Source organism: Colias philodice, chromosome 6 (genome assembly GCF_061535455.1).
Source record: "Colias philodice isolate Cphi_HAF_F1 chromosome 6, ilColPhil1 Martin Lab GWU primary, whole genome shotgun sequence".
Lineage (NCBI taxonomy): Eukaryota > Metazoa > Arthropoda > Insecta > Lepidoptera > Pieridae > Colias > Colias philodice.
The window spans coordinates 1,159,744-1,186,678 of record NC_143091.1 but is presented as its reverse complement, the minus strand read 5'-3'; the positions used below and the strand labels follow the sequence as shown (position 1 = coordinate 1,186,678).

The 26,935-nt window shown below is 33.8% G+C and overlaps 2 protein-coding genes across 8 annotated transcripts in view; both read left to right on the top strand.

Moving 5' to 3' along the window:
- The window catches only part of LOC149487455 (uncharacterized), a 147,126-nt gene that overhangs the window by 109,450 nt on the left and 10,741 nt on the right, over positions 1-26,935 (top strand). For 4 of the 7 annotated variants that reach the window (XM_089696090.1, XM_089696086.1, XM_089696085.1 and 1 more), the window contains exons 3-15: positions 15,566-15,706; positions 17,002-17,130; positions 17,416-17,575; positions 17,970-18,198; positions 18,513-18,856; positions 18,944-19,096; positions 19,455-19,598; positions 20,529-20,733; positions 21,142-21,254; positions 22,159-22,258; positions 23,271-23,466; positions 24,017-24,081; positions 24,542-24,621. In XM_089696090.1, the coding sequence (XP_089552216.1) occupies positions 15,566-15,706; positions 17,002-17,130; positions 17,416-17,575; positions 17,970-18,198; positions 18,513-18,856; positions 18,944-19,096; positions 19,455-19,598; positions 20,529-20,733; positions 21,142-21,254; positions 22,159-22,258; positions 23,271-23,466; positions 24,017-24,081; positions 24,542-24,621 (2,059 nt within the window). Of the gene's footprint in view, positions 1-3,490; positions 3,520-15,565; positions 15,707-17,001; positions 17,131-17,415; positions 17,576-17,969; positions 18,199-18,512; positions 18,857-18,943; positions 19,097-19,454; positions 19,599-20,528; positions 20,734-21,141; positions 21,255-22,158; positions 22,259-23,270; positions 23,467-24,016; positions 24,082-24,541; positions 24,622-26,935 lie in introns of all 7 variants that reach the window. The other 3 variants (XM_089696088.1, XM_089696089.1, XM_089696087.1) reach the window with 2 other exon arrangements.
- LOC149487456 (uncharacterized) lies at positions 3,507-5,799 on the top strand. Its single transcript, XM_089695773.1, has 4 exons — positions 3,507-3,519; positions 4,725-4,947; positions 5,074-5,135; positions 5,210-5,799. Exons 1-4 carry the CDS (start codon positions 3,507-3,509, stop codon positions 5,248-5,250), a joined length of 339 nt encoding a protein of 112 aa, XP_089551899.1. The 3' UTR covers positions 5,251-5,799.

Here is a 26,935-nt window from a genome sequence, read left to right as displayed (position 1 = left end):
TAATTACAATAACATTATTTTAATTAACAAAATTACATCTATAAGTATATAATACTTGAAACACAAAGTTTTTCGTTCCTAATCAAAATTATTAATCTTTATGACACAGGTATTTTAGCGAATTCTCGTGGGGAATTAAAGCAAATGGTTCGAATAAATGGAAACTCGAGGGTATTTGTGATCCAAATCGTTTCCATTTACTGATTTGGAAAATTTCAATCACATAAAATTATGAATTATATATGAAGTCTAGTCTAGTATACGACAAACAATAATAGGCGAAACCTTCAAGTTACTTTTGAAGTTTTCTAAGTAAGTATTTTAATTTTTTTGACTTACTAATGTTCCCAAGTTTTTCTACGCAAATAACGTAATGCTTACTCAGCTCTTGTTTCGACTCCAATTAAGAATCTCTTTTGTCAGTAATTATTCTCTATCATTCAACCAAAAACGATTAATTCGGTCGAGTTATTTCGGACCATAACTTAAACCAATATAAATATTATCTTACACATCACAGGAAAATGAGCCTTATTTACGCTGCTATCACCGATTTCGTCCTAACTAAACGCACACCATAATAGCACCCAATTATTTACATGAAAACATTTTTAGCATACGTTACATAAGTGACTCGAGTACACTTACGAAAACTGATTTTCTCTAAGAAAAACTGTCACAACCAGACGCTTTGGTTCTCCGAAAGCGATGTAATAACGTCCCTGCGCTAGACGTTAAGTTTATTTAGAGCGCTAATTCCGCTGAAGGTTGAAAGAAGTCGACGTAGACGGCTATAAAAGCGATGGAGATGCCAAAGACTTATGTTAGAGCTTATGAGTTACAATAGTGTTAGTTGTAGGGTAAACGAGGAGACGTCTGATGAGCTGTATAACGTCACATTAACGCGAATTGACGGATGATGTGATTACCTATGTATAGCCCTTTTGTTGATGTACTATTTATGTATAGCTTTGGATTTTATATGGTTTTCATGTTAAATAAAACATGTCTACTTAAATGATACATTTGTAAAGAATAGAAAATAGTTCGTCGCGCAAAAGGAGCCACGTCCTTCGCCTTGCCCGGGCGACGCGGGCCCGAATCTCGCCTCGCGATCAAATGTTTTCTATTCTATAAAAATATTATAAAGCATTTGAATGCTTTAAAACGAAATATCAGATATATCTACTTAGATGCCTAACAAAAAAGTAAAAAAAAGACGTGTGGCACTCGGGGACTGCCGCGGTAAAGCCATGCTTTGCCTTCAAGCCACACCTCCGTGCCCGTCGGAGTGGGGAGCGAGAGGTTTTTTCGTTACGGAATTTCTGGATTCGGTCCCCGCGCTCAAGGCCCGCGATAGAAGCTATGCAATAGCTTAATAATACATTATGCGCTATTTAAAAAGGGTGAACGAAAGATTCGAATACGAATTTCGGCGCACGATCAATTCTTTGACTCTTTACTTTACTCACAGATATATATAAAACTACTGTATAGTTTGTATATCTGTATACTATAGATATATACTATCACTAGTAGGCAATATACACTACAGATAGTAGGTACACAACCACGGCTACTATGTTACTCGTAACTCCTACTTCTGAGAATATTTTTGCACACAACGTTATAAAACATAAAATTTTGCTTCAAAGTTTCAAACCTAACATTTCATACATTGTAGTGTGATTGTAGTGACACTTGAGTGACAAGCTGTTGGGCTTACCCTAGTTTATTCCAGATTAGATTATCCGTACGTGCTAGGTATTAATTTAATTTAAGGGTCATTGGTCTAGAAATAACACCTTACCTAGCGCCTCTATTACAATAAAAAAGTACCTATACCTTATATAGAACCTGTATTATAATAAAAAAAGTACCTATAATAATATATTTTTAATCAGACCGCCTATTCCTAACAGGCTTATGTTGTATTTCTATTTTCTTAGAAAATCAAAGTTGTCAGATAATATAAGGTAAATAAAAATATACCTACTAATAAATCATAGATGAAAAAATTGTTCCAAAATCACAGTAAGTGAGTGAGTGAGTATGAGATCTTAATTCGTTACATTATTTAATCCGATGTTTGGTTTATTAATGAAATACATTGAGAATACAATCCTGAGAATCTTTAAAATTTTAAGAAAAGCAATTGTTAAATAATTTACATATTTTTGCTCAAGTAATACGCATAAAGCGATTTATAAATACATTTAAAATCGATCAGTGAACCAAACAAAACGCAAATAGCTCATTATAGAAGCTTATATACCTACTGTAATATATGTATAATCGAATTTATGTATTGTGAAGAGGGGAAGTAGGACTTATTAATAGAATCGAGTAGGATTTATATTGAAGGAAATATTTCAAATAACATTATCTATATGAAACATCAAATGAAATTAAATGTACGTTCAAATCATTTATATTATTTTTGGTTCTTTTTGACATTCAATATGGTTGACATGCGTGAAAGAATAGACTAGTGGCAACATATTTTGCTATTTGAATTACTATTTTTATACGTATTTTATTTGTAGTATAGCGCCCGGCAAACTTCTTGGCCAAAAAGTAGCGTGGTGGGGGAAGCTTGCGCATATAAAAATGTACTAAACTTGATGCGCAAACTTCCCCAACCACGCTACCTTTTGGCCAAGAAGTTTACCAGGCGCTATACCTAAGGTAGGTATACCTTACCTTACCTTATAATATTCCTTTAAACAGCATCAATAATGTCAAAATTTTACTTTGCAAGGAGAGAGGAGCTCTTGTACCTAAATACCTTTAAATTTTTTGCTATATTTTTATATTCTGTGTTCCATTTTTAAATGCCATTCCCGCCAATTTAAAACACATTACCGTTCTGAAAGCTCTTGCGAAACTTACGTACGTGATATTTGCATAACTTACCGTAGTTTCCTACCACAGAGATTGGCGCGTTTTATATCATCTATGTTTGTACGTGAGAATAAACCTATTGTCTTTGCTCTCCATTGTTGTTTGGAATGGAAGCCTCTGGAAGTATTGTTATATCCCTCTTTTCATATTGAATAGAATCCATAAATCGTTATTTAAAATGCCATCCGTTTTTAATAGTTTTTGTGATGGAGAGCTTTTTGTACATTGTATTGAATTGTAATCAACTTTATCGTTCGAAATTTGTTTTTCTTTTATGTTTTTTACTAGCACTCCGCCCGTGGATACGCTCGTTTCATTGTTATTTCGATATATACAATTTTTGTGTTATTTCGCATGAAGAACTTATATAACCTACCTTTGTAGGTCGTATAATAAATTATGTGTTGACCAATCTTTTTTGTTGCCAAAATTCACCACAACTTGTTCGGCAATTTAGGCATATATTAATAACGCATGTTAATTTAAAAAAAGTTAAAATTGAATAACGATAGACTTAATAATGTTAACTATTTGGATAAAAGCGTTGATGGACGAAATTGTAATTGGTATTGTGTTTTTGTTTCAGGCATAAATCGGACACGATGATAACCGAAGGTCAGTAACTAAAGTTAAATTATAATACAATTATAATAACAAAGACATTGGTCACGTAGTTCATGTGAAAGTTCCTAACCAAAGCTAAGACAAGTTACTATATGGTACGAAAACATTTTTAAAAAATATACCTAAACACATTTAATAAATCAACAACATTTTTGAAGCTATGAACTATCTTGGTTACACTAAAAAAATGTCATAACTATCATTCCTTTCTCTTGCTTTTATATTCAATTAATTATATTCTCTCCTTTTATATTATACCAACTTTCCGCCCACGTTTTTAAAGAAAAACCTGCGTATCTCCTGTTCCCGTGGGATTTCCGGGATAAAACCTAACCTATGTGTTAATCCAAGTTACCCTCTATATGTGTGCTAAATTTCATTGAAATCGGTCCAGTAGTTTATGCGTGAAAAACATACATATATATACATAATTACAAACCTTTCCTCTTTATAATATGTACTAGCGGTCCGCCCCGGCTTCGCCCGTGGTACATATTTCGCAATAAAAGGTAGCCTATATGTTCTTTCTCAGGGTCTAAAGATTATCTGTGCCAAATTTCATCAAAATCGGTTCAGTAGTTTATGCGTGAAAACCATACATACATACATACTTACAAACCTTTCCTCTTTATAATATTAGTATAGATTAGTATAGATAATAGTATACCTAGATAACAAGAGGTTTTTTATTAACTAGTCTCCTGTTGTTGTCTAATATTAAATTTCAGTTCTTGTGCAAAACTCCGAGTTCTTTCAGAATAAAAATATAATTGCTCGAATTCTTAGAATTTACAGACAAAGGTTGAAACCTCATCGCGATAGAAGATTAAATTTAAAAATTTTATTAAGGTGATGAATTAATTTTTCTAACATTTACGGCCCTTTTTAAACCTTCGTAATTTTTATATTATTAAAGTTGTCGTGATGAAAATTCTTGACAAGAAAGTTCAATAGTAACACAATACGTCTACCGTTTTAGAAACATGATTCCATGATATTTTCTCGATAGAAAAAAAATACAAAGTTCTCATTGTTATTTTTTTTTAATCTCTGGCATCTTCAAAATAACAAACGTAAAGTTACGACTTTTTGGATATTAACTATAAAATATACAACCTATACGTCTACCGTGTTAGAATTTTGAAATATGCGATAGTTTTGAAATAAACAAGAAATACTTGAAAGCGCCTGACCAGCCAATATAGCGAGAGCCGCCCTGTACCTTCCTACCCCGATCGCTGCACGAGTCATTCCCGCTACGGCCGTCACACGGGGAACTTGTGTCGCTTGCGCAATCGTAAAAAAGGGTGACAACACGATAAGACAAAATGAGACAAATGGGGACAATAAAGAAAATAAGAAGAAGAAACATAAAGGTTGGAGGAAAAAGAATGCTTACAATTGGAACAAATTAATGAAGTAAGTTGGTTTTATTTTAAATTTGATGATAATTGTATTATAGACGATGTTTGATATGTACCCCTGTTTTAAGTACATAACGAATGTGTAAGATTTTTTCATTTATAGCATAAATAATCTTTTCAGAAATCAGGAATCCAGAAGGAAAATAAACCCACTGATTGTTCACAATGTGAACCCACTCCTTCGTAAGTACCTTTATTCAGTCAAAAATGTATGTTATCAACGCTCTACTGGTTTTATCGCATGATTCCATTTTTAGCAAAAAGCAACAAAGTGCAAAGAAATAAAAAATCATGGTGAACTTAGTGGAAGTATGGCGGACGTAATATGGAATTATGGAACAGGAGCTCGTTGGAGTAGTATTATATTTTAAAAAAATACGAAAAAACAAGAATTTCTTAGTAGGTGGTAGGTATGTTGTATAAAGAATTTGATGTTGATATTTATTTCATTTATACTTACTACACCTGTGCGGGAAATTGCTTAGTACTAAAACAGGTTTATATTCATATTTACATAGTAATGTGAGTTTTCATTTCGAAAAATTTTGTGTAAGTATATTAAATTGAGTTCCTGGATGATCTGGAAACACAATTGGGCCCGGAGGATGGCGCTGCAGTCACTCCTCCTAATCACATGAACCGATTTGGATGAATATTTGTGTGCACATTTCATTGTTGTGGGATGATTGGTTGATTCGTTTTCACATTAGCTAATATTATGTATTTTTGTTGTTAGAAAGTAAACTTAATTTAATGTTTATAATACATTATTATTGGTATAAATAAGCCAGTGTTCGTCTCACATTGCTGTACCTGCCTACCTATCCTACCAGGGCCTAACTTTGTTCTGGCTATTTTATTTTGATTATTTGTAATGCACATACAATTATAATAGAGTGCAAAAAATAAATACATGCGTCAATATATTTTGTGTTTTTTTTAAACAATTTTTTTATTTAAAAAAATATCATTCCGACCGCGGCTTTACCCGCGTGGAATTAGGTTATATCGTGAATCCTGTTTTATCCCACAGAAGTGTTCAGTTCGGATAAAAAGTATCCTATGTGTAAATCCAGGCAATTAGCTATATTTTATCAAAATTGGTAATGTAGTCTTGACGTGATTAAGTAACAACTAACAAAAAAATATACAAATTAACATCCAAAGTTTCGCATCAGTTTTACCGTATTAGCGATATCTTCCACTCTAGACTTTGACTGAGAAGAATTAGGGTTTATAACTTCTTTCAGAAATAGTACCTTTCATTTCTGGGCATGATGTAATATCTACGTCAGCATCAAATTCTATCTAAATCAATTCAGTATTCCGCGTAATTAGGTACCATTTCGTTTTTTCAGAGTAACAATATTTTTTGTTATTTTAAAGATTATTTATTAAACCTGTATTATTTTGTAATAAAGTAAACATTACGAAATAATAATAATTAATAATTATTAATAATGTCTAAGTAGTTGTTAAAAAGAAGATAATTTTTTGTTTATAAGCAAGAAAATAAAACCAATAAATCAACAATTAAATATATGTATAACAATATTATAACTGTATGACGACTCCATACATGTTTGTCCCGAGTCGGCCAGCGGCAGCGCGGCGAGTATGCAAGAATGACTTCGCGCACACTCGCGTTCGCGATAGCGAGCTATTAGACTCCGCCCGCCAAGCAGTGGATTTTTTTTTGTGTATCGTCTTAAACTGCACATTTTTATTTATACAATAAACGTCTGAACAACTTTATATTTTACTATCAGTTAGTTAGGTTATATATACCTAAATACCTTTTTATTTGCTAGAAAAGAAATATAACAATATTATATTAGTAGATTGGAGGCAATAGATAATTCCTACTAGGTACATATTTAAAGTGAAGAAAAGTATAGTACATAATATCATTACGAAACACAAGTTAAAACAGCACATGACAACATTGAAAGTTTTAAATATTTATTATGAGTATACCTACTTACCTCAAAAATTAAAAATATTAAATACTATATGAGGCAATTTGTATATACAATTTTGCACCCTTAAAATGTTCTTTTTATAAATTATATTCCGATATTCCGTGACTTATTAAATTCATGAACGCACGAAAAACAACCTTATAAAATTCTTCACGAGAAACCCAGCTGTAAAAGCGCTTTATTACTCGAGTAGCGAATTCTAAACACTCGAGTTTACAATTTACAGTGTAAAAAGTTTAACGAAATTGAGATTCTTTGTGGTGTTCTGTAATTCACTGCGGTGCTTCGCTTTCATGTTGCGTTGTTCCTTAGAAGGGTTCCCTTGTTTAAACTTTGACAGACTTCAACTGACCCCCATTACAGCTGGGAGCGGAAAAATGTTTCCGTGGCGAAAGCAAATGGTTATATAGAAATAGCATGAACAGAGGTTTTCTAATTTGGAAAAAAGGATTTGTTACAGACGTTTAACACTTTGAAACATTTTGTTCGTGTGATTGCTTTGGGTTGTTAAAGGGAGGAGAAAATACGATAATAATTAATTTTAAATGTGACTCTCACTGAGTGTCTTTAAAACGAACAACTATTCTGAAGTAGATATTATTTTATATACGTTTATTTACAAAAGTTATAAATTATGAAAGTAAAGAGAGCCATCATATAAAATCTTCGACTTTTCTTTTCTCTATGACTACCCGTAACCCGACATTACTCATATTTCGTTCCTCTCGAGAAGATTTTATCCATTTATCTCAAATAGGAGGGTGTTGATTGATCCGTGAGTTCGTTTAATACAAATCGAATATCATTCATGTATATGAAATTACAAGACAATAAGGGAAATTAAATTTCAATATTAAATCATCTCGTAAACATTATGGATGCATAAAATATTAGATGACACGGCAAATGTCTCCTCAGGGACATTCTGAGACCGCGTATGTAAAATTCTGACGCATATGTTAGAAATAGAGTCAGTGAAATTGCACTTTATGTTACTTTAAATAAGATTGTTTATTCTTTATTCCTAAATCGACAACTGACCGAAAACAGCTACGACTGAAGTACAAAGACTTGAAAAGCACAGTTTCGTAGACTATCGTAGAACTTGCTACGACGTTCTCATAATCACTTCTATCGCTACGAGAAATTTCTTATTTAGGAAAATCGGTTCAAAACTAGAACTTGTAGCATTAGTTAGTTTAGTAGCCTTGGTATTTCAAGGTTTAGACAAAGGTGAACACTAATCAATATTACCGTTACTATGGTGGAACCACAGGTGGAACATAATGAATAAACGTTTTGTAACTGTCACCATTAGCGGACCCTAATTATATAGGTACCTTAATGGAAAAATCATGAGAACTTTTTCTGTTTTTTTGGGAACTGCTATTTACCGTGATCTTTCCCTTAACCTATATTGTAAAGTTAAATGGCAGAAAATGGCATTAGCTATTATTGACCTTTGCGTTTCGTATACAAAGGTTAACTACGAAGCTTCTGACTTTGTGTCAGATCAAATGTGAGAAAGCGATTCTGTTTTGATTACAATGTGAAGTCGTAGAACATATAAATGTAGATTTATATTTTATTTTTACATCTCTCTGTTTTATTACTAGGCAATTCTGTGTGAATCCAAAGTACCGATTTTACGGATACTTTATAGTATCAGTACTTTCATTTGGTTAGATTCAAACGACTCTTATCTAGAAGATAACTATACAAATTCTGTAATAGTATTTTTATACTAAATTCAAATGACTCACATATAGGCACAGAATACATACCTAATATGTAGTAGCTAAACGCTACAGAACGGACACTCTCCGCCTCCCGCCAAATTTAAACACTTACCTCACCCCGCACGATCATGATTAAAATGGGCCACATTTTTCTGCAACCTGACGATACGCAACGAAGATTGACAACATTAATCAAATTGACTTAAAGTAATTTTATTATTGGGGATTTGTGATTATCGTTTTTCGTAGAAAATGGTTAGATATTTTGCTGTTTATGGATGTATTTCATCAGAATAACGCGAATTTTTTTTTACGCTAGTCACAAATGTGCCAACCATAAAGCGTTAACACACACATTTGCAGTCTCTAGTCTCTACAGTGTGACTGTCAAAACGATAATTTTGTATGGAGTGTCCGGGGTGTGATATAGGTTTAAATTTTCCTACTAAATTAAGCCTACTGGATGTCCTAGAGTGAAGTCCTAGAGTCCTATATGGAAAACAAATTTTCGTCCGAAGAATGCCACTGGATAATCAGGTCATAATCACATTTTTCATTATGACGTCACTTTCATACTCGTGGTATATCCACGATATATTTTATATTCCACGGATGTACATCAAGCTCGCAGCGGATATAATTAAGACTCCATTTGCTGAATAACTCGCGCTTCCCATTTCATGTGGAATAGTTTTATACGCCTTAATGTGACCTTTTATGTGCTAAGTGTGTTTACTCTTCAATATTTGAAGTGCTTTAGAATAAATGTAGTGATCATAAGTTTATATTTTTTTTTTTAGTTGATTTTTTATTTTAATAGTTTGCATCTAGTGATGATCTGGTAGGCAATCTTACAAATAAAAATAGATGGAAGAAGAGAAAATGTAAAAATTGTTAACTAACAGAATTTAATCAGCAGTATTACTGTAGGTATACTTTATTTTTAATTATAATAATAATCTAGTCATTAATTTTAAATTAACAAAATTTTGTTATACCTTATAAGCAGTTCTTGGGTTTCGTCATTAGTCAAATCAATCGAATATAAATCAGTCGAAAACATTTATTCCAATCGTTAAAAAGATACTTAGCGCTACTTGATTTAAGAGCTTCCACTAAAACATAATTGAACGCAATAAACAACTGATTAAAATTATGCTTAAGCTGCGTTGTGCAGAAAGTTTATCAGTCATTTTCATATCAATATTTGAAGAGAAATCTAAACATTTGCTTGCTTTGCTTTGCTTGCTGCTTTTATTTAAGTCGATTGCCTCTATTTCAATTTTTAAATGATATATATAGGGACTCCGAAGAAATACAAACCTTAGGTAACTATTCATACCTTAAACGCAATCATGAATTAATATAAAAATTATAACAGGCACATATTAAACTAGCGGTCCGCCCCGGCTTCGCCCGTGGTACACATTTACGTTTTCTCTACATAAAAACCATCCTCGTACTTCAAGTAATATAATAAAAAAAGAATTATCGAAATCGGTTCAGCCGTTCTCGAGTTATGCGCTTTCCAACACATTTTGCGATTCATTTTTATTTACGGGAAATTCGTAATTGACAGTCTTAAAAGCTTTGTCATCTCGGACACTCAATTAACTCTTCTTATAGAAATATCGTTTCTCCTGCTATCAAATTAAAGTTCAATTTTGAGGGACGCTTCAGAAATCAGGATAAGTCCTGAGATTGCGTTCCTTCAAAGAAAACCCATTCAATAAAAATGTTTTCGTTTGTGATTAATGTCAATGGAAATGCTTCTAAAATAATATCCTTGTGGTTTTTTACAAGTGTTCCTGTATAATGAGTTAATGTTCTATAAGGAGGTAATGAAGTTGCGTCAATTAGTCGCTTGAAACGAAAGGTTGCATTAATATTAAATTCTAGGGATAAGATGTTCGTGCTTACATAATAAGTATCACCTTAGTCAGTTTGAAATTGTCAAAAAAAATTACGAAATGTGATGTAAACTAAAATTTCAAAAGATAAATTATTCGATAGATTCAAAGCAAGTTTCCATTTACTGATAATATTTTCATAAAATTAAAAACATCCTCATTTCTTACGTTTATAAGATTGAGAAAGCAAATAATTTGTTTATTTTTAATATTTAATTGTACGATGATTTTTTTGTTCTAATAAATTACACAAACGTTATATTTAACTTCAGAAAGGATTCATAGCAAGGCATACATTACGAGACGCTACACAAATTCAGTGAAGGAAACAAACGATGTAAGAAAACAATTTAAACAATCATAAATTTCCTTAACATAAATCTTTTAAGCGTCTTGCACAAAGATTTATTTGACAACTCAAACCCATCATACTAATTACATATTATTGAAGAGAAAAGCGGAAGACGACGCATTATTTAAACTAGTGGTAGCTCATAACCATAAACAAAAGAGACATATCTTTGTGTGCGTGTCAAATGCATTGTAGTGTGTGTATTGTATGTTTCATGCATTACTAAAAACCAACCTTAAAACAAATATAAGTTCAGAAATATAAGCGCACTGCACTTATCTATACAGTTGTTATTTTAAGCTATTGCATAGCTTCTATCGCGGACTTTGAGCGCGGGGACCGAATCGAGAAATTCCGTAACGAAAAAACCTCACGCTCCCTACTCCGACGAACACGGAGGTGTGGCTTGAAGGCATAGCATGCAATAGCTTTACCGCGGCAGTCCCCGAGTGCCATACGTCTTTTTTTGTTTTGGTCAAAGCTGTGCAGCCTGCACGCCTGTGCAGTTAAAAAGGAGATAATTATTTGCTTCACGTATTAATTATATTGACTCTAAGATTTCTAAATTAACAAAATTTATCAGTTTAACACATGGGTAACAGAAAAATACAGAAACAGTAATGTCGCAGGCAATAAGTGTTTGTTTAAATTCAACCCGATGTAGGTTCTATAGCGTGACTATTGCGGAGACGGGTGCGAATTCTCAATATTCCTTTATTGTTGAATCGCAAATATTTGCGAAATTCAATAGATAACACTCAGTGCAGATGCCGTCTGAGTTGAGGCTTTGTATACGCGTTTGTAGGAAAGGAAATTAGCTTGAGGATGCTAAAAAGATAAAAAAAATATAATATAATGCTCTAAGTTGACTTGAGCTAAAAGTAGAGTGAGATATAGATATGAAATATAATAATATTCAGTTAATTTTTAAAATGTCCAGATGACGGGAATTATTGAAGCGTATTAATAATTGCACTTCATGCCCCTATATGATGCCAAAGCCATCGTATCTCTATAGTAAATCATTCACAATGAAAACTAACATAAAAGCTTATTGAGCGCTAGTGTTAGCATGTTGGCTGTATTTGTTGTTATAAAATTTTCATTCATTTTCTATTGTAAACTATTCATTTAATGTTTCAATATTTTTACCACTATAGTTAATCCCAAACATAAGTACCGTTCATATAAGCAAGCTGTACTCCTTTCCTAGTTGGGAATGTAACCACATTGTTGATATAAATTCCGTACTGTTCTTGAAAATGTAATACTTTAATACAAAAGTGCCAGTGTTACATGTCTCAACAGCAATAAAAAGTCTCAAGAGGACAATGCATCAGATGCATTTCACGAAAGATAAAATTTGCTCTTAAGGGAATTGACAATCACCATTGCCTGCCTTAAGTAGGAATGGTTTAAAGTTTTAAACTGTAGTAATAGCAAGAGTGTTACAATTAAGATAACATTGTATAAATTTTAATATTAGTCTGCTAACACTTAAAATAATTACTGAAGAAACTTATCGACGCCTATTGCGGCAAAAAATGTACTATCATTTATAATAATTGTTACGTATTAGAATTTGACCTGAAGTTGGTCGGTGGGACTATAGGCGTCATGTCAACAAGTATAATTTCAATTAAACAGTTTTATTTAACGTATAGTGTTTTTTATACTGTCCAGGCGTTTAACAGTGTCCTCGCCTGATACTCAACTAAACCTTGAAAGTAAACCATGTTGTCTTGTTTTTGATACATTTATCATTATGTATAGTGCACGAATTATAATAAATAGCTAATAATGGTTTTTGTTCAACATGGACTTTGTTCTCAGATACGAATCTTCTCGTATTTCACTAACTAACAACAAAATTCTCCCCATATAAAATTCACAAAAGACATTCCAGTAGCCGATGTATCGATCTGCTATTTGGCAACCAGCGGTGCCATGCGGCGCTGCGTCCTCGACACTAATGGATCTGCCTTACGTTGCTTGTAATTATGTATGCGTCTTGGATGTCGATACGTCTAGAATTTTCTATGGTGGAAATACTGAGGTTAGGAGTGATTATTCTTTGAACGGCTTTACTGGAGTATAATTGATTGGGTTATAATACATACGTATTTTTAGTAAATTAGTAAATATTATACATGACAGGGGAAACTCAAGGATTCGGAAAATAGTTTACGGCTTAGGTATTTATATGCGTTTGTTCTTTTCACTTTTACATCTGGGGGCACGGTAGTGCCCCCGCCAAGACGAGCCAAGCGAATCGCACGGGCACTACCTACCTTTTCTCGAAGCGCTTCGACGTTTTTTTGAACCCTCATAACTTGGGTTTGGATTATGCTAGATCAACAAAATTTTCGGGATATATTGTCAATAGCGGACTTATTGAACATATTAAGTTTTAATTACATTAGCTTTTATACTTCAGATTTTATTTATATCTGAAAAACGCTAATTTCGTCACTGACTCACTGATGATCATCAAAATTCTTAAGGTATTTCCTACTGTCCTAGAAAGCTGAAATTTTGTATGTAAGCTAGTATTAGCACACAAACAACAAAAAAATTATAAAACTTGTAACTTTCATCCCCCAACCCCTTACTAGGGGATGGGAGTTTGTATGAGACCTGTAATTTTAAATTAAATTTTGATGACGCTAGAGGTCTAATCTAATAATCTAAAACTTGGTTCCCCTAGATATATATATGTATAGGTACTCCTTGTTAAAAAAAAATAAAAAATTTAATCGACATATATTGAGGCATATACTTAAGATCAGATCATATAAATATGAATGAATAGAAGTTTTGCGAACGTCTCCTGCCTCTTACGTCCACACAGTAGCTAAAAATAAAAATAAAAATTGTCCTTGACAGCGAGCGTGAACATGGATTGTGAAATAGTTTCACTTGAAGTAAATCTTGGACCTTGCCATCATCATGTGGTTCATATGCCGGGAGATGGTTCCTGCCTCTTTCATTCCTTGCCATATATTTTAATGTGTGAAGAAATAGACTTTGAAGTGGCGTTGCAAGTCAGGACTGCTATTGTGCGATATGTTGTAAACCACTGGGATGAACTACAATAATTGTATACTTGTGCCGACAATGGAGAAAATAGAGAGTGGGCTATAAAAAAGGCGTCTCTGATGTGCAAGAAATACACCCCAAAAAAAGAAGAAAAAAATAAAAAAAAATTGTTACAAACAACTTACAAAAAGAAATGAAATCCCACCAAAAACATTTTCATGTAAAATGTTGCCAAGACCAGCCCATATGACTCGCACTATCAAAAAGTTATCAGATCTCATGTAGAGCCAAGCTTCTAACACTACACGCCCTAACTCTACAAGGCCTAACTTCACAAACTCTACACCTTAGTCAAAATATGTGGCTTGGCCGTTCGTTACTACAAGAACTATTGTATAACACAAAAGTAATGAACAGTGAATTAATTTTTCACCTTACGCCGATGTGAATGTAGCGAAATGGCCAAGCCACATATTTTGACTAAGGTGTAGAGTTTGTGAAGTTAGGCCTTGTAGAGTTAGGGCGTGTAGTGTTAGAAGCTTGGCTCTACATGAGATCTGATAACTTTTTGATAGTGCGAGTCATATGGGCTGGTCTTGGCAACATTTTACATGAAAATGTTTTTGGTGGGATATCTATTTTGAGTAAGCAGGAATTTGACACTATATAATAATATACAGTTATTACGTATAAAACAATAATTTATAGAGATTATCGTTACAATCCTAATGCACTGAATTGACTGCGCTTACCTACTATGACTTATAGTAAATATATAAATTTCAGCTTAAAAACTTATTGAAAATAATAATAATAATATATTATGTTAAATGACTCCTTTACTGCAACACTGCTTTATTATGCACACAAATAACTGCACACGATAATTCAGCGCATTACGATGTCAGGATGTCGTTAAATCGATAATCTGGATTTGCATCAGCAACGAAAATTATTACCAGATTTTTCGTGCCTTTGTTGTAAGGTTTTGTGTAACAACTATAGGTAGTTTTCTAAAATTTATTTAATAGATATTCTATTCTTTTAATAATATGAATTGTATAATATCAATCTGCTTCTGTAAGTTAAATTTACTGGTACTGTGAAATTTACACAAAGACAGAGCATTAGTAAACAAACACATATGTTAAAGTTGGTCCGTTTTTGGGTTTTCTACATTTGGAGTTATTGTTATTTCTGTAATAAATTAACCCTTTCATGCTTCTCGTTCATAATATATATGAAGTATAAAATTAATATTTATTATTTATGCTCCTTAAATTATCAAAGCTGTGGCAATTAACTAATGCGGTTTTTTTTAAACCTATTTCACAATCCTATTAAAACATTATATATATTAAATTCTACATTTTTCTAGTGTCAGAAATAAATAAAGTTTATAGTGTAAAATTTGTTGTATTGTATTACTTGCCCAGCTGGTAGTGGTAGCTTATAGCCTGACCTTTGAAACCTATGTCGCTGCATTAGTAACAAATATAAGCTGATATTCAAATTGCTGTTACTTTTGAAACCAATATCCCTGCAGCAGCGACATATATCCAGGGTTTATAATAATGTTCAAAATTTTCAGGCGGTGGAGTGAGGGCGGAGGCGCCATGAGCGCGGGCGTGCGCACCGCCGCGGGCGACTCCACGCCCGGCTCTGACGGCGATCGCATCACGCGCCTCTTTCCTAAGTGCAGACCGAAGAACATGCAGCACCACCACGATAGGTAGGTAATATTCTTTCTTATATTGGACAATGCTCATGCATAGACAACAAATCATATAACAATAACTTTTACTTGCCAGAAATGTGGCAAACGCATAATACCGGATCTTTGAATTGATAGGCAGGCATCTCCTTCATAGCCAGTATTGGAAGAATATTATGTAGAGACTGCCAGAAGAATATGAATTAGAGTTGAGTATGACATTTTCATAATTGCGTTGTTGTGAAAAATAGTTATCGTTTTCCACTCCTGCAATTATGTCTATAGTACGTGATAGTACTACAATTATAAGAGCATTAACACGAAGCACTTTGTCAAAGTCAATATGTCATATATTTCTAGAAATAACAGCGACTACTCAGGACTCATGAACAGTTTCTGAGTAGCTAAGAGAGAGGACAAATGCCATTACAATCATATTAGGCCAATTCTTTCAACAGTCAGCCCTTTGATTTATTACTACAAAGTTGGAATGTAGGTACGTCACCATATAATTTGACGAGCCTCACTAACGAGACGTAATATGTTATTCAACCATCGTAAAATGGACGCATAATACCAAGATTAGCATGGCTGATGGAAGTAAAGCTCGTGGTTAGGTTGTAGACGTAAATCGAAGAAACATAGACGCAACTAGGTCGTTACGTGAGGCGGCAAGTCTGAGCGGTTTGCAGCCAACACGCGAAAGGGTGATTAAACTCTACTGATTAAAACGGATTGGGGTGCGGGAATACATTGAACTGTTTGCTTTTTAGGACTTTATTGTACGTTGAAATTGGAATATGTATGAACAGGTTTTCGGTTTTTATCAGTAATTCTGGAAAACCTCAATCGTATTGCTTTTTTTCTTTTTTGACGCATTGATCGAATCCGAATTAAAGTTATTTAGTTTAAAAACAACACAAGAAGTGGTTGTTTAATCTTGTTGTCCTTTGTTCTTTATTTTAACAAATAGGTAGTAATTAGTCGCAAAAACTAACATAAAATTGGCACAGCGTTGCTGGTTTTATATTACAGTTTCCTAAAGTATACTCGTAATTTGAAGGCTTCAGTTAATCAGTGTCCAAATACTATGGAAGCGCGATTATTCTATAATCTAGTCGAGACATTCCTTAATGAATAGCGTTTATCATTGTATTATTTTCTTATATTTCTGAAGAAAAATTGGATCATCTGTTGAGATCTGTTCTTACTCTATTTTAGGTATATCTCAATGTTTATTGTATTTATGTTTGTTTGTTGTATGCAATACTTTTCATTTTTGTATAAATAGTTTGTTTAAATATTACTTTCAGACTGAATACTGCCATAGAGGGTCGGGAGCTCAACAACATGAACAACGTGTCATCAGACGAGGACCGGGATAATGACGTGCAGCCCGTCATCGTCAACTCCAAGGGTGCCTACAAGCTTAGGGATTCTAGGTGATATAATGTTTTAATGTTCGAAAGTAAGGACAAGTTAGTAGTGCAGTTCCAGTGTAAAAGTTATAAAATTTCTAAACAGCCACTCTTGGTCATATTAAATTATCGATTTTTTAGATGAATTTGTTTTTCTCATCACAAAGGACGAAATAATTGGTCAATTTAAACGTTTTTTCTTTGTATGCCTGTTAAGACAATTCATATAAATAATAAATCGTCTTTACGATAAGTACTTAAATGTCACGTTCATTGATTCGCTTTAATAACAAAATTTCTCTCAACCAGAATAATAGAAATCGCCGGAGGGAGGGAAATTTACTCCCAGAGTCGGACAAAAGCGGTGAGAAAATTACGTCACAATAACACGCATAAGCACAACTTGAGGAATAAAATAAGATCCATCAGCAAAGATGCTGCCGACTACGGAGATACCATCACAAACGAGGTATACTATCTTTATTAGAGGCCTGGAAGTTTACCTAATTATAAGGGTCAGACCGTCATTAGAGATTTGAATAGCAAATAGACAACATTCACTGGCTTGATTGGGGTTGTGTCAATGTGGGAATGCCTTTTAACTAACTTGTCATTGTGTCACCAAAATATTACATGTTGAGATTTGTAGACTATAATTAGGGACTATAATTTATTCCATTGTATCTTTCTAGACAGTTGACATATTGAAGGAACAAATAATAATACTTGTTTCTTTGAAATTACGAGTATAGCAGCACCATCTTTGAAGTTTTCCTCATTTTATTGATAAATGCTGCTTAATCATTATAGTCTTAACAACAATGATATTAATTTTCTATAACACACACATTTCATATTTCCAGATATCCTTACACAGGATAAACAGCGAGCCCAAAAAGATGATATCAAGACACACATCACCGACTTACACGAATGGTGATCAAATTCTAGAACAAACCATGGGAATACCCAAAAACAGTTCCCCCATACTCGACCCACACAAGATTGCGGATGTTAGCGCTAAGAGTAGTCCGATAGCAGTTGTAGCTGACGGTGAAGTCGTTGTCTTTGATGACAATGACGACTGGAAAGGTGATCTTGAAATTATTTCAAATAAATGCTTTAATCTTGATATTGCTTTTGACTATGTTTGTAAAATTGTTGTGAACGAAGAGCTTAATAAACTTGCTGTCTTTACTCAATTAGCATTAAACTTAATGTGTCAATTAACTGTCCAACCTTCTCCATAACTATTTTATGTTGCCTTCACACCTTTACTTTCTCCTGTTTTCACGTATTTATTCATAGCTTTTGCGTCGAGCATCCACGTTCACCGATTTGTGTCATTTATTTCCTCCCGTTAACCATATTCATACAATCGTTTTTTCTCTTTCTTTTATTTTCAGTTATATTGAATTCTGTGTCTCTAGGTTTGAGGACGGAACCAGACGCTAGTGATGACGAAATCGATATGAGTGTTAAAAGGACTTTAGACAATTTGAAAAATGGTGATAGTGAAATGAACAATAGGAGTGAAAGTGATGGCAGTGACTCGAGTCCTTCGAGAGATGACGTCAGATTGAGTGATGCCAGTCCAACTGGAGTCTGGCTTTCTGGGGATGAAGACAAGAACAGGGTTACTAGGGTAATAGGTGAATTGCCGATCGCGGAGTATGAAGGATCGCCGAGACGGTATGGCATTGGCACCCAGAAAACTCATGTTAGATCGCCGAGGCCTGGATTTCCTCAGGTATGAAGTCTGATATGACTTTCGGGTTTTCTTATTCTTTCTAGTCAGTCAGTTAATACATTGAAGACATTTTCTTCTTTCTTACAGCGAATAATAACGGAGAGTAGAGATGAAACCCCTCCACCAAGCTCAACAGCATTTGACTATTTGTACGAGTTCTCTGAAACAAGGAAGGTGCTCGAGGAATTCTTTAGATGTCCACAGCAACAGAATTCCAATGATGAAATTGTTAATTTTCAAGTAAGTTCTTTCCATGATAAATTAATTATACTTACTGTTACTATTAATTATTATTTATTAGTGCCTTTTGTATATCAGATTGATTCTTTCCGTCTTATTGTGTGTAGTTCATTAATGTCAGCACGATATTGTTTGGAAACATACCTATGCATAAAAATTAGGATTGGAAATAAAACATACTAATTCATAATTTCTTAAGGCTAGGGCAGCATAATTCAGGCTTCGATGGAAATTTCAACTAGAATTTATACATTTTTTATATGTACAATTAAGAAAATTATTTGTATTTTTCTACTCTATTTCATTCAACAACTTACAAAATCTATTAACTACTTATAAAATTTTCATAAATTTCCAGGAGCTAGACTACGAGCTCCGTCGCCAGACCCAAGAATGTCCTTCAGAAAACGGTATAGAAGGCAGCGATGTTGAATGGCCGCTCGCTGACGCGCTGCACTCGCCGCACACCGCGCACAACCATACTAACTTCCTTGGCCTACAGGTATATTATAATCCTAGTATAATAATTATTATAAGTGAGAATGTTTGTATGTTTGTTACTTTCACAAAAAAAAGACGTGTGGCACTCGGGGACTGCCGCGGTAAAGCTATTGCATGCTATGCCTTCAAGCCACACCTCTGAGCCCGTCGGAGTGGGGAGCGTGAGGTTTTCCGTTACTAAATTTCTGGATTCGGTCCCCGCGCTCAAGGTCCACGATAGTAGCTATGCAATAGCTTAAAAACTTACTCGACGGATTTGAATGAAATTTTACAGAAATCTAGGTTAAAAATCAGAATAACAATGAGCAATTTACTACGCGGTTGTACCGTGCGGCACAGCTAGTGTACACAATTTTAATATTTCTGAATTGGTTTCATAATCTTCTAGTTGGATAAGCATCTTTACTGACACTACTTTACTTTCATTACTGTTACAAATTTTGTCAACAATAGTTATCTATATTATAATCTTATATATAAAATTCTCGTGTCACAATGTTAGTCTGCATACTCCTCCGAAACGGGTGGACCGATTCTCATGAAATTTTCTGTGCATATCGGGTAAGTCTGAGAATCGGCCAACATCTATTTTTCATATGTACCACGGGCGAAGCCGGGGCGGACCGCTAGTAATATTATAAAGAGGAGAGGTTTGTATGTATGTATGTATGTATGGTTTTTACGCATAAACTACTGGACCGATTTTGATGAAATTTGGCACAGATAATCTTTAGACCCTGAGAAAGAACATAGGCTACCTTTTATTGCGAAACATGTACCACGGGTGAAGCCGGGGCGGACCGCTAGTGTAATATATAAACTAAAATTTTAAAGACTCCCCCACGTGACAATTGTGCTTGTTAAAATTTTCTAAAAGTTTTTCGGTCATAAAACACTAATTAATAATTTGAAATACTTGCGGGTACCACAGCAACAGCGCGGGCGCTACAACGCCCCAGACATGTCGGCACTCCGCGCGTCGCACTCGGCCGCAGTGGACGCGTGCGAGCCCGACGCGCCCGACAGCGTGTGTGCGTCGCCCGCTGTGAGGGATGCGCTAGCGTTGTCGTCTGCTAGTGACACGCCTAGTGACTTGTCGCTCGCGCTTATGGAGAACGAGCTGAGCGAGATGAAAGGTGAGTGTATAAAAGGTATTTAACGTCAGAGTCGAACATGTTTCGACACGATCGCACAGGTTGCACTGAACCAGAATAAGTTCCACACTGACCGAGCTGCTTCGTGCAGCTATTTCTTCTCGAGACTGTCTAATAAATCCTGGAAAATTAAACAGAATTATTACCTATACGCATTTTGTACCAAGAAAACATTACAAATCCCCTCATAGTTCACATTTAATTTGGGAACGTTGTATCTGGTCGTAATTATTTTCCTTCGATAGAAATGTTTCTTTTATTTTTAAACGACTACCCAGTCATTCTGTAAGATTCATAACTTTGCATAAATTCTATATGTAAGAAAATATATTATATCTATTTTATTCTAATTTATATATTTTGTACTAAATAAATCTTATCAAATTTCAGTACAAATGGAGCTGAACCGCGTAGTGGGCGCGCACATGCCGGTGGTTGAAGATGGTCTCTCGTCGGGACATGTATCCGACAGTGATAATAATAACCAGATTATCACTATACCGGTAATTATTTACTTATGTAAAGTATTATTAGAGAACTTTTTTGAAGTGAAAACTTCTTTAGCGGCGTCGGGTATAAAATCTTGACTCGCGTCAGGACACGTGGCCTGATCGAAAAAGCGTAAGACGGATGTTTTTTTTTTAGCCCTTATATTCCATGCGTAAGACGGATACCATTCCAAAATATCAAACATGCTGAACGTTAATAATCAAGTTTTCACTTCTGCCGGCACTCCCGGAGTGCAACCCGTCTTTTTTACAATGCAATGCTTAAAAAATAAAATTTAGAAAGGACATTTGATTTTTTTTTTAATGCTAGGCTAATTTTTAAATTATTTTACCTTTAGTAATATACACATTTGCCTAGTAATAGACTTAAATATTACATATAATATAGGCATTAACCCGGAGAAAGAGGGACACAGAAACAAACGTTTTATTTCTTAATTTTCATGACCTACGTGTTTTTGATTGCAACATAACTATTCATAGATTAAAACATTCTTTATTTTTCTCCTGAAATATTGCCAAGTCGACGTATCCAATTCTATTATTGTGAAGTGATAACAAATTAAGAGTGTCGTATTCAGTCCAGTCAAAACCACACGAAAAATATTTATACACGGTTTCACAGTTTCTAGACGTGTTTTGTTTAGTATATTTGTCAGATAAAATTACAAATAGTGTATGAAAATAGAGTCCAAAAGTGTTAAATAGGCTATCAGTGAGATTTGAAACGGGCTGTTAATAATTTGTGAATAAAGTCTGATATTTACTCAGTCTATCTATTAAATGAAAATATACGACATAAAGTGTCAAAAGTAAAAGGGACATTTTCAGTAAGTGTTAAAACGGACCTTAAAATAATTAAATAAATAAAGTTCTTAATATAATGTGTTGTTTTTAGGCGCATTCACCGATGAAGATAGAGGAAATCGTAGATAGCGGGACAAACACAGACCCACATTTATTGTCTGATGCAGACCTGCATTCTTTGGATCCATTGGGTAAGTGATAGCGATTGGCTTCAGTACTTTATTTTTAATTTCGGTTTTAATATTTTTGGAGTAAAAATTTAAAGATAGTGTAGTATTGATAAATTCTAAATAATAATGAAGAAGCTGTTCTTCATTACGAAGCCGTCATCTCCAATATGTTCATTAAATTGTTTATGTGATGTTTATAAATTATAATACTGAACTGCTCCCAAGGCAAAGTTCTTTATTATGGGACTACAATTTAACTTCTACAGTAATATTTTATACGTTTATTAAGCATAAATCCGTTATAAAACTTAAATATTATACTAGAGTAAGGCAGAACATCGTTTGCTGGGACAGCTAGTGGCTGTTTTCCAATTACAGAGCATAATGTGACTCAATGCCGCACAATGCCGAATTATGCTGATGCTTAATTGGAACGTGAAACGCACCAGCAGGTTGCGCTAAGTTCAGTGTTGAAAAAAAATATATTCATAGAGTTAGCAATAACCTCATAAATGAGTAAATAAGGTGGTATACATAATAATTGGTTGAATAATATTTACGGTTATTTCAAGTAATTTGGATTTTGATCATTTCATTAACATTTTTTTCAATGTTTGTACCTTCATCCATACTTATATTTATTTTTTAACACAATTTGAATTAACTTTGATTATTTCGAAAAAACTACAATGAAACGAAAGCTTTAAATTGTTTTCCAACAATTAATAATTACTAACGATAAATCGATTGCACGCATCAATTCACGCGCATAACTTTTTCTAGTGCTCGATTGTGCGAAGCGTTGCTGTAGTTGGAACATTCAACATTAAGCATTATGCCGCATAATGCGCTCTAGTGCTGTAATTGGAAAACGGGGAATATTAATAATATCTGCCATTATTTTCAATGTTTTTAATATTATAAGGCAGACGTCCATCCACATAAGCCTTCCAAAAGACCGGGTCCCTTCTGGTGGTTCCCGTGTATTATAGAGAGAAACATAATATTATAAAACTAATTCTCCCCATTCCAGCGTGCAGCTCAGCCCCGCCTCCCCCCGCCCCAGCCCCGCACCGACCACTAGAACACGCGCATGCGCTCTCCCCGCACGCGCATGGACACGTGCAGCACACGCCGCATGCGCACAGCCCGCATGCCATGTCGCCCCATGCGCACACGCCGCACCACCACCATGCGCACGTGCAGCACCATGACGATGTGTATCCCAGGTGAGTAGACTTATAATAATTAAAGTAAAATATAGTGATATAGGAATAAAGTGTTTTTTGTTGGTGACAGAGTTGTCAGATATGTGTGTTTTCTTTTTTGAGTAAAAAATATATTTTTTGATGTGTGATAATATAGATAAATTAAAAAGACGTGTGGCACTCGGGGACTGCCGCGGTTAAGCTATTCCATGCTATGCCTTCAAGCCACACCTCCGCGCCCGTCGGAGTGGGGAGCGTGAGGTTTTTCGTTACGCAATTTCTGGATTCGGTCCCCGCGCTCTTGGCCCGCGATAGAAGCTATGCAATAGCTTAAAATTTTAAAATAATATTAGGGAAGATTGTTATGTCTTTGACAGTAGATCTTGTATGGCGTCGTCATATTTTATATATGTTTAGCTTACTTTTTAATAGGTATTTTACACAATGAAAATTAAATTTCACTAATCACCCACTGAAAATTATTTACACAAATTTTAAATCTATTGTTCAACTATATTTACAGAGACTAAAATTTTAATATGTATATAAGTATTCGAATTTGCGTTTCCAGGAAAAGACCAACATCAGCTCAGAGCAATGAATCTGTAGAAATCAAACCTGCGAGTGGAGATGAAGGTAATATACTTATTGACATGACTAGACATTATATTTAAAGAGAGCCGATTATTAACCGAATTACATTATTTATTTCAATCATATAAAATATAATTTTAAAATATGTACAGAAAAATAAGTCTAATTTTTATCAGTCATTCACTCGATTTTTTATCGAAATATACTTATCTTAAATAGTAAATTTGATGTCTTTGTTATAATTTTCTACGTTGCAGAACAGTAGAAACAAACGGCTTGAAAGAAAAAATATAAACATAATCTGTCTTCCACACAAAACTTAAGGCAGGGTTTAACTTTAAGCGCGGGTTCTCTTTACTCTGGTTTTGTCGTATGTCACATAGACAACTATTAAAGTGACGGATCCCTGGTTTAAAGTTAGACTGTGTAATTGTTTTGTGGTAAGACCAAATATTTTCTTATTAATAAGTAGGTATTAATTATAAAATATTATATATTCTAGACGAAGCAGACACTGATCTCGAGACAGATAGACTACTGGGACAGCAGAGAACTGACGATCAAGGATTCTTTGATGACAAAGTGAGTTAATTATTTATTACATAATTATTTTTGTTCGCAAAAACGTCTTGTCTACACGCATATTATAAAGAGGAAAACTTTGTTTGTTTGTTTGATTGTAATGAATAGGCTCATAAACTACTGGACCGATTTTAAAAATTCTTTCACCATTCGAAAGCTACATTATCCACGAGTAATATAGGCTATATATCATCATGCTAAGACCAACAGAAGCGGAGTAATGCGGGTGAAACCGCGCGGCACAGCTAGTGATTAGATATAATAACATTTCAGTAGAATTATGTATTTAATCACACAAAATATAGGTAGTTAAAAAATATCAACTTTAAAAACCAATTTAAAATATTGTTTTTTTTCTAATTAAATAAAAACATAGGTGCAATAAAAAAACTCTATCAACTTCATTATTTAATGGAGCTATAATTTTATAAGACAGGAAATGTAATATTATGTCCATTACCATTCAAATTCAAACAACATCTCAGTCTCGATTTAAATTAAAAACACATAAAATTCGTTAATTAAATCTTCCCAATTTGCATATAAAATAATAAATCGAAGGCGATGAATCAACGCGTGAAGTAAAGTCCACATTCGTCCGGTACAATGACGATAATGTTCTGACGACCTTGCCCTCAAATAAACGTCATAGATTATCTGTATCATGGGTTTCTGTTTATGTGCCTTGATGATAGTTGCCGCATAGAGGTGATAGAAAAATTTAGTAGTATGTACTTATTCTGTATTTTATAATCAATGTTATTAGAATTTTTTTTATCAAAATTATTTTTCTGTGTATTTTTTAATTACCAAAACAAACAAAAAAAAATTCTGTGATTTATCTTGTATGCATGCTAGAATATATACAGTTTAGCACTTTTAAATAAAATAAAATAATAGCATATAACTCATTTATTAGAAAAAAAGACGGGTTGCACTCCGGGAGTGCCGGCAGAAGTGAAAACTTGATTATTAACGTTCAGCCTGTTTGATATTTTGGAATGGTTTCCGTCTTACGCATGGAATATAAGGGCTAAAAAAAAATCCGTCTTACGCTTTTTCGATCAGGCCACGTGTCCTGACGCGAGTTTAAGATTTTATACCCAACGCCGCTAAAGAAGTTTTCACTTCAAAAACTTAAGTTAAAAAGTATTCATGGAACGAACATCCGACTAAACTAATTATCGAACATAATTTCAAAACTAGAACCTGCCGCATGTCACGCCTACACACCACATTAGCATAATCTTTGGCCGCCATCTGATAACTCATTCAGTCAGTGCCGAACCGCTTGTATTATCATAACGTGTTCCAATATTTATTATCTGTACTCAATAATTCGATAAATCTAATTCCATTTTCAAAATCGAAAACTGCGTAATTAATCATGACTGATGAAGAAAAGACGTTGTGTATAGAACATTCTATAGATTCCGATAGTGAAAGTCATTTAGAGAGTGAATCGAATGATTGTATGAACGATTTACAAGTGGATATAAATAAAAATGTTTATAGTGATAATGTAAACAATGAGGTTGAAAACATTGGCTCTAATGATTGTTCTAATGAAATATGTGAAACTTCGAAATTAAATGAAGAATGTGTGAATAGTGTTTCGTGTAAAAGTGAGAGTGCTAAGAAAAAGAAGGTAAATAATTTATGTTTTTATATGTTGTTAAACATTGTTTTCATATTAAAATAAATAATGTGGGTTGCATTATTATGTTTTCTATGCATTATTATTAAAATGAAATAATTATTATAGTGCTCAAAAATTATAAAGGCACTCAATTTCATGAGGTCGATTTTAAATTTTAGTGAAATCTAAGTATTTATAATATTTTTATACGACACAAGGACACAAGGATTTTATATTTCCCTTTTGATTTAATAATTTTATATTTCAATAACTTTTGTAAATTGCGATATGGATAAAAAGTAATTTAGGGTCGCTTTATCATTAATTAGTTTATTACCGTCATTAGATGATAATATGGTAAAACGTGACGAATCAACTCGTTATACACATATTTAAATATTGATTATCATTATCAATGTTCCACCAAAACGCTTTGACAGATTTTAATTATTATATCTTACTAGCTAACCGCCCGCGGCTTCGCCCGCTTTGTCTAATACCTAATAAATTATATACTCAAACTTTCATCTTGAATCACTCTATCTATTAAAAAAAACCGCATCAAGATCAGTTGCGTAGTTTCAAAGATTTAAGCATACAAAGGGACATAGGGACAGAGAAAGCGACTTTGTTTTATACTATGTAGTGATTCGTTAGGTCTAAAAAATAAGTTAC